This window comes from Crassostrea angulata, chromosome 7, assembly GCF_025612915.1.
Source record: "Crassostrea angulata isolate pt1a10 chromosome 7, ASM2561291v2, whole genome shotgun sequence".
NCBI lineage: Eukaryota > Metazoa > Mollusca > Bivalvia > Ostreida > Ostreidae > Magallana > Magallana angulata.
Window position 1 is genome coordinate 25094959 of NC_069117.1, and position 8807 is coordinate 25103765.

Here is an 8807-nt window from a genome sequence, read left to right on the forward strand (position 1 = left end):
TCTGAGAAGCTTTTATTCTCTACATCATCGAGATATTTGCATAAAAAAAACGGGCTATTTAACTAAGATACGGATTTGATAAAAGATGTACATTTCAAAAGCGGTGTCTCAGCAATAATTATGCAGTATTTCAAGACAATATTGAAAAATTAAGAAATAACATTGTTTTTACAATTCAAATTAACGCTAATTTCGTTCTTATGCTTATGTAATGTTCTAAAGTATTGATTTCATGTTAAACACAGTTGTTATGTCATATTTTCAACTCTATTTTAACCAATGGCAAGAGAGAGAGAGAGAGCAATTCCGTTGAATTTAAAAGACCTTTAAAAATCATTTTAATTATTTGTGGCTAAGGGTAACTATGTCGTACGTTCGTTCCTTAATTTGGTTTTGGCTAATATATCAATGTGGTATGTATAAATTACGATCTTATTTTATTTTCTCCATATCAATTTAGAGTACTTTAGATATACAAGTAAACAATGTAGATATCAGCGAACAATAAATCTATAAAGTAGAAAATAGATTACAAGCATATCTTTGTTCATTATTTGGATATACATGTAGAGTTATATATCTAGTTATACATCTAGTTAAATTAAGTGAATTTGAAATTTTGGCCAAAAAATTCATTTTTTATGAGTGAATACCAATTTCTGTTTATTTTTCAGCGGTTACTAGCCTTGTCTACCAACACACGGTCTATCAAAGGCGTCTTAATCCTACGTATGACAACGGGACAACCCCGATTTTGTCAAGCACAGTTCCCACTTTCCAAGCCTGTATCAACAAATGTCACAACCAGCCACCATGTGACTCCTTGGTATTTGACATCGTTACCTTGAAGTGCTCACTCTATGAAGGAAAAACAGTTGAGGAAGAAATCACTATTAACCAAATATATCATCAGGTCTTGAACAAAACGGTTCATCGGGATATCATTGGTAAATACAGACTTAGTGAAAAATTAAATATTTACACAATATCCTAAAATATGCAATTTTCAGAAAACTTGTATCTTTAATGCGCGGACCCAGAACTATTTTTTCAAGGTTACTCCGAGGAATAATTGTTTTTGTCGGGATGCATGGCGGTGGGGGTGGTTGTTGGTAATTTTACTATGTTCATTTTCATTTTAACGTTTCTTCCCCATAGGTCCGCGGTCCGAGCATGTCTTAACATCAGTATTAATTTTCAAAAATTTAAAAGGATGAAAACAGCTGTTATTGATATATCTAGTCAGGCATCTTCAAAAACAAAAGCTTCGCACAAGTATTTTCATAGAAATATTTTTGTAATTAAATATAATTTTCCTGGAGCAGATTGTTGTCTATTTATCACGCTATAAATGTGGCTTATCGTTTAACAAGAGTATGCCCAATACCTGTGCAGTGGGAAAAGTCCAGGGTACATTTATAACGAGACCGTTCCGGTTTGTTACAAAATTGATCCAGGTCCAAGGACACTGGTGGAAGCTGTATCGTTTTGTGGTGAATCCGGTGGACACCTTTTACAAATAGACACAGAGAGAAAGCAGAGACTTGTCGAGAACTTAAGATTAGAAAAGACAGGTAATTGAATTTACTTTATACTCGTTTGTACTTTTCCCCACATTTATCAATTTTTTCCTTCTATATAAATGGCAGTATTTTTTGTTGCAGAGTCCATATCTAAATATCGCGTCGATGGCAAAAAGACTGGTGGAAAATGGACATTTTTAGATGGCACACCAATAACAGTCTTTTTTTGGTACCCTGGGGAGCCTGCTAATAATTTCATTGATGGAGCTTCATCTATTGCACTGAGAGTTGGACACCAAGGAAAATGGGATGATATCAATGCTACCTGGACTCATGGCAGTATTTGCGAAAAAGACATCAAATTTGACTAGTGGAGTAAATTAATTTGTTTCAAATATATCTTTAATGTATATACGTATGACTTCATTTTTTTTTAAGTATTAGATTGACGATTTCGAACAAAATTTTATTTCAGCAATTGAAAATTAATGTAACATATCAATGTCGCTTTACCAACTAATGTTTTGGTATGAATTTTCGAGGATTTTTTGTTAAAATATGTATTATTCGTTGAACATTATCATAATATATTTTAGTTAGGTTTTAATTGATCGGATGAAATATTCACATTTCGCATCGAGATCAAGGCAAAAAATACGCAATTTTGTAAATTGTCATACACCTAAGAGCAATGAAGGCTGAACATTAAAATATTCTTGGGAATTATAAGTACAACATATTTGGAGCGTTTAAACAAAATAAAATAATTCATGAAAACAGGAAGAGGCTGCACTCAAACAATAAGTATATAACGTGTATTATTAAACTCTTAAAGTTAAAATTGTTGGTACTACACTTTGTTTAACACACTATCATTATTTCTTTATGTTTATTGATGTGATAATCTATCAAATGTTTGTTCGGTTTTAAGTGAACATATGCTAATTATTATTTTTAATTGTTTTTTCTTTTTTATGGGTTTTATTGGCATGAAACAGGAGAATGGAAATGGAGGATGTTTAAAGGTATATTTTATGAAAGGAATGCACAATCGTATGAATGAATATCGATTAAACATTAGTTTAATCAAAACAATGGTAATATAAATAAATTAGAATTGTTTTAAACTTTAGTTTCAACAACAAAAATAAAAACAATTGGAGCAGAAATAATTTAGAGTAGCATCCGGTAAGATTAAGGACAGAACAATTTGTTCTCAATTTAAAGAGAAATTTGTTTTATTTTCATTACGGGGTGGGTGCGGGATCAATGATACTAAATAATTGAAAGTATTTCTTATAAAGAATCTGACCATAAAATGAAGTTATCATTATCACAACAGGAAAAAGGAGTTAAATTTTCCATACCATGAATATATGTATTTTTCCCCCTAAAAATCTAGTCCAGAAACGCGGACTGATGACTCAGAGATGATTTTTTTTTTAACTTTTAACTTATAGTTAGCTCTGAACAAAGTTACACGTGTTAACTTCGCAATTGATTTTTTCTGTTCTGTTAAGCGACTCCATAAGCTACTATACGGGAATTGAAGTTGAAAGCTATTCCTAGAAATTATGCTTGTGTTGTTTTTAGTTCAGTGCTTGAATTCAATTTATCAAGCGTGTATACATGTACATGTATTGTGCATGTATCAACATCTGTATCATTTATCATAAAAGAGTTTCTTTTTTGAGTTTATTTATTGCGACAGTTATAGCTGAAGTACAAATCATTCGACGTGTCACCGGTAAAACCCCTGTCACACCGGAGCTGCGTCCTCACGGCGATCCCGCTGCGTCCTTAAATAATGTAAAACGCCAAGGTAAACGCCGTAGTCTCCTAGAGCGCCGTAACAACGGAACGACATCTTCGTCCGTCGCGGTGGGATTGCCTAGAAAATTTTAGAATGCCATGCGACGGCGTGCACTTTGAACATGCACAAAGTGCGCGCCATGGCTCTGCGTTCTGATAAACACGCCGTAGAAGCGTAGTGTGGTCGCAGTGACAACGCCGTAAGGTCTCCATCTGCGCCACGACAGATCTGTTCGCGCGCTCAAGGAACGCAGCTAATCGCAGTGTAGACACAGTAATCGGAGTCCTTTGAGATCTCACTGCGTCTCTATCGCGCTCTTACTGCGCATCCACGGCGTTTTAACAAGTTGTTTTTCATTTGGTTGCGTTCACACAGCGACCCCAAAGAGCTGTTGCTGCTTTCATCGCGCTCTTCTCACGTTTCTTCTGCGTTTATTAGCTTAGCGTTTGTACCGCGCTCTCACGGCGTCTTTAGTGCGTTGTCATCAAGACCACGAAAACTCGAAAAATGACTGATGTTTAATAGCAAGCGATGTAGTAATTATCAAACTGGATGTGGATGACTATGTAAAAAGTAGCACTGATTTGTAATATTCCAGGACCTATCAAAGGACATGGATGAAATTCATGGCATTTGGTTCCGATGTTTTCACATCTTTTCTATGTTTTTCTACAACTAATAACGGATCTTTTTTGTAGATCTAACTACTAAGAGTTTTGTCCTAGTCCTTCGCAAATTATTTAGAAGTAGTTACGTTTCAATAATAATGTACCTATTCATCAAAACAAAACAATTTTTATCACTTATTTACTAGTTGTAAATTCTTGTTTGTTTCCCATACAACTGTACAACTTATTATTAATCCACCAAGAAGTAAAGAACGTCTTATGGGCGTAGTCAGCGTGCAGAGCACGCCGTGGACGCGCGGTAAAAACTCCTAGCACGTCCTGAGCGCTCGGTGGACACTCAGCGAGAGCGCAGTCAATCGCCAAGTAGAACTCTGTTGAAACGCAGTTACACGCCGTGGGAGCTCCGTAAGAACGCCTCGGTCGCCGTCAGGACGCCGTGACATCTCCATTTGTAAAATTTTAAAATAAAATTGTACATTTTTTCTGATTTTTCCTTGCGATCCTGCGGCGATTCCATGAATTTTAAAACGCCGTGAACACGCCGTGGGAACGCAACTTGGTGTGACAGGGCCTTAATATTGGGTTGACTACAACACAACTACATATATTTAATAAAAAAAAACATGAACTAAAAATGTTTTCATTTTTCTTCTGAAATACATGTATATTTGTTATTTGGTTTAAAAAGCTGCAAATTGATATTTTCGATCAAAAGGTGTTAAATTACATTGTGTTTTAAAATCACAGAAAATGAAACTTGAAAGCGCCCGACTTCATATTTGGATTGTCATTTCAGCGTCATGTCTGCTTTGAAAACAAACATGATTTGAATTATGATAATTTATCAAATAAATATTTTTAGTACTGGTACTTTAGTAAATTTATTTATTTACATTTTACTCAGGTCGCTTGAATGAATATAAAAAAGTGTTTTAATATTTAAAAAGAAATGAACTTTGAAGCCTCGACATTTTTTCTTGTTCCGCACAACTTAGATCAACATTCTTTTTTATCTATTTGAAAAAGACAAATGCTTAAACACTTGTTTCACCCTAATTTATTTATTTCTAAATTACGCTGGTTTTGATCAAAGAAAATCATTGATGATGCAAACTTTATTAAGGCTGAGCAGAATTCCCTTCCTAACTTTGTAATTGATGCTTGAACACTGAAGTGAAACACGTGGAAGATAAGAATACGTATGCAGCGTTTACGATGTTGTGACAATGTAGACACTTATTTTAATTTCATTGTAAAGTAAGTGTTAACATTATCAAAGAATTGTTTAATTAACGAAAATTCATTAACAAAGCCCTCAAACTCAGAATGATTTGAACTACATTGTGCCATTTGCTGATTTTAATTATTACTACATGTATCAATATATATATAATTATGTTACTTTTGTGTGTATTTTCAGTAACCTGTGTCATTCTCCAAATATAAATATAGCATAGTGCATTTAGAATATATTAAATTTGTGTTAAGTGTGAAGAAGAATACAAACACTGCACTTGTATATTTTGAAACTGGGAGGCTACCTATGAAAACTATACGAATGTTTAGAATATTCAAATTTTGGTTCAAATTGTTACAAAGTCAGAATTGTATTTTGCAGTCCTGTTACAAAATGCTGTATAATGAGTGTGAATCGTCTTTGGCACCTGCTGAAAATTGGGTTACTGTAATTAAGAATAAACTTTTTGAAATAGGTGTAGGACATATATGGTATGAACAGGGGTATATACATTGTGAAACCTATTTTCCTTTAATTAAGCAAAGAATCATTGATCAATTTACTCAACAACTTGTAGAACAGATTAATTCCTCATCTCGATGTTATTTTTACAAGCATATTATTGACCAGTTTTCTTTTCAGCTTTCAATATTCATGATAATTAAGAATAATTTCTCTGGTTTTTTTGCCTGTTAGTAAAATTTTATTTTATATACATTGTCAATGTCCTTTACATGTTCATGTACCATACCATTATTTCAATATTGCTATTATTTATATGTAATAACCTATGCCATAAAATGTTTGTCTTGTGCAAATAAAGAAAAATAACTCTGTAAACATATGAGTTTGTACGCAAGTGATAAGATTTGTAAGGACTGACCGTCCATTTTTGCCTATATTTTTGTATTGCGCACCATTATAAGTGCTATAAGACGTATGTCTTTTGCAATAAAGAAACTGAAAATTTAAATTGATTTCTTATCTCAATCATATATTCAATGTCGAAATCTCAATTACATATATAAGGCAACAATCTTTTAAAATGGCTAATCGAGGTTTGATGACTTTTTTTTCAATCATCAATTAAAATAATGGAATCATATAGGCTAAAATTATACTACATAACCGTAACCAAAGAAAGACCTTTTTTGCATTAAAACGGATTGCAAATAAATGCTTTCCTGGAATTTATATATCAAAAGCTATTTTTTATCCATAAAATATTTTAAAATTGCCAGTATACTATTCATTTTACATCAATCAAAATGAATCACAATTTATTGATGAAGAGGATTGCTATGAAAAAACTTGACCAGTAATTGAGCAGTAAGTCGGTTGTTTTCAAGACTCCGTTTATTTTTACTCAAAATGAGCACGATTTTTTACTCAAATTGTGCACAGGAAAAGATTGGAACTTCATAATGTTATGTGACTGCATGAATATAAAATAATTTTTTTACATTATAATGTTCAAGCACTAGCATTTGCCTACATACTTGGGAATTGATCAAGATAGAACCATTTTAACAAGACCTTGGACTTTCGGTTTGACGTAGGTGTCTATTTCTTGTGTCAAAACAAGTTAAAAATGACCTGGTTTCAAGCGAAATATGCAACGATTGCGTAGTCTTCGCTCAAAAGCCAGACAAATCCTGTTGATTTCAGAGAGCCATGGCTGAGTGGCCTACAATGAAATAGACAATCCTACGTCACATTGCTGTTTGACACAACTATCCAAAGTCCAAGCTCTTGTTAAAATGGTTCTAAATATACCAGTATAAAACACTCGACCGATAGACTGTGATTGTCCACATTAATGAACATTACTGCACCAGCGCCGATACTGTTTTCAGACCTATGTAAGTGTTTGAGGTGATACATGTATATGTTTACTCTCGACAGTTTTCTGCCAACCTATTTCCATTTCAATTTGAAATTAATCAAATTCAATAGTTAATAAATATTGGTGGATATAATCAAAACGAATCCTATTCGTCATCACGAGAGGAAATCGATCCAAATCAATATCTCGAAAAAATGAACGGCTGAGGCCAAAGTCTGATACAGAACTGTACTTTTCAAAACTTGATCCGGTTAGTCAATCTCGAACAGTACAGCTAGGGAAACTTTTAATTTCTCGGGAATTCCCGAACAACCATCGTCAGAAACCAACGGCCAGTCTGGCATACGCTTACACTAAACGTATGCGAGACTGACAGTGGGTTTCCGAGGATGCGAACAACAAAATGAAGATGCAGAAAACTAGTTTTCAATACTGTTAACTACTACATTTTCATATCCACTGAGGTTTCTCTCGACTTATATGAAATGAGTGACACTCGTCGTCTGGAACCAAGAAACATGCATCGTTTCACCCTCTATGGGATCTCTACATCGTGATACATATGCTGTATTTTTAAAACAAAGAGAAGGTAATTGGTAAAATAAAAGTTAAACCCCCCCCCCCCCCCCGATTTTTTTGTTTATATTTCTATGACGAACCCCTCGTGTGACCTCGTAACTGGTCCAAGGACTACGTTTTCAATAATTTGTCGTCAAAAGATTAAATATCTGTCCCCTATTATGTCTATGCGGAACTTGCAACCTACTGGGACCCTACAAGTGTCCGTAGTGTAAAGATCTCAACTACAAAAGGATGGCAATTTTTTGCACTCATTCTTGTGACACTTACAAGAAATGGTTGTATCATATACTCTTTGAAAATACTGTACATGTGTGCCCGTTTAGATTTTTTAAAAATGCGTTGCTCAAAGTTTTCAGTTAAAATTGCCCCAGTGGTTCTAAAGATTAGAATTAGTAATAATTCCAGTCAGACAACCTTGCTTTGAACTGTTACAGCTACAACATGTATATGTAGGACAACACTGAGTGCATGGAGTGATCAGATAACAATTTTTGGGGACAAAATACAGCATAATTTCTTGTATCAAATCATAGAATGATTTGCTATTTGTTCTGCCGAATAAGTAAAATAGGAGATATCTTATTTTTAGGATGGTTAACAAATTACCCTTAGTGGTAATATGAGCTAAAGTAAAATGTCTTGGTAAAGCACCTTAATGTCACATTCTCTATATTTGGGATATACATTTTTCATGTCAACATTGTGCGACATGTGATCACAAATGGACTCTAAAAGACAAAGGCAAAGAAATTTCTCCAATACTTTATCACACATACATACATCTCCTATGCAATAGGTATAAACAAAAAATGTATCAAAATGCGTTATTTATTCATAAAATATGAATATAAAATAAAAACATTTATCAACATATCAATACAATTAACGCAGTACCGATGAGTTTGCATCAAATTAAAAAAGAACATGTAATACTGTGGGTTTTTTTAAGGGGAAGAGGGTAACATATGCTACAGTTATTTAAATAGCATTACACCATGCCATTAGAATAATAAAATTATATACCGTAATGTCGCGTGTATAACACGCACTTTTTTTCGGCCAAAATTTGATCAAAAGTGGGGGGTGCGTGTTATACATAAGACCAAAATTGTACCCCATTTTTTCAAGCCGTGATTCTTGATACCACGGGAGTAGTGACTGCCGATATAACGTGTTA

General features: G+C 33.8%; 1 protein-coding gene across 1 annotated transcript; it reads left to right on the forward strand.

Annotated features, from left to right (window-relative positions):
• The first annotated feature begins 364 nt into the window (after nucleotides 1-364).
• Nucleotides 365-2699, forward strand: LOC128191924 (brevican core protein-like). The gene is made up of 4 exons (XM_052864296.1): nucleotides 365-413; nucleotides 675-947; nucleotides 1374-1574; nucleotides 1665-2699. The coding sequence occupies exons 1-4, from the start codon at nucleotides 365-367 to the stop codon at nucleotides 1892-1894; spliced, it is 753 nt and encodes a 250-aa protein (XP_052720256.1). The 3' UTR covers nucleotides 1895-2699.
• The last annotated feature ends 6108 nt before the right edge of the window (nucleotides 2700-8807 follow it).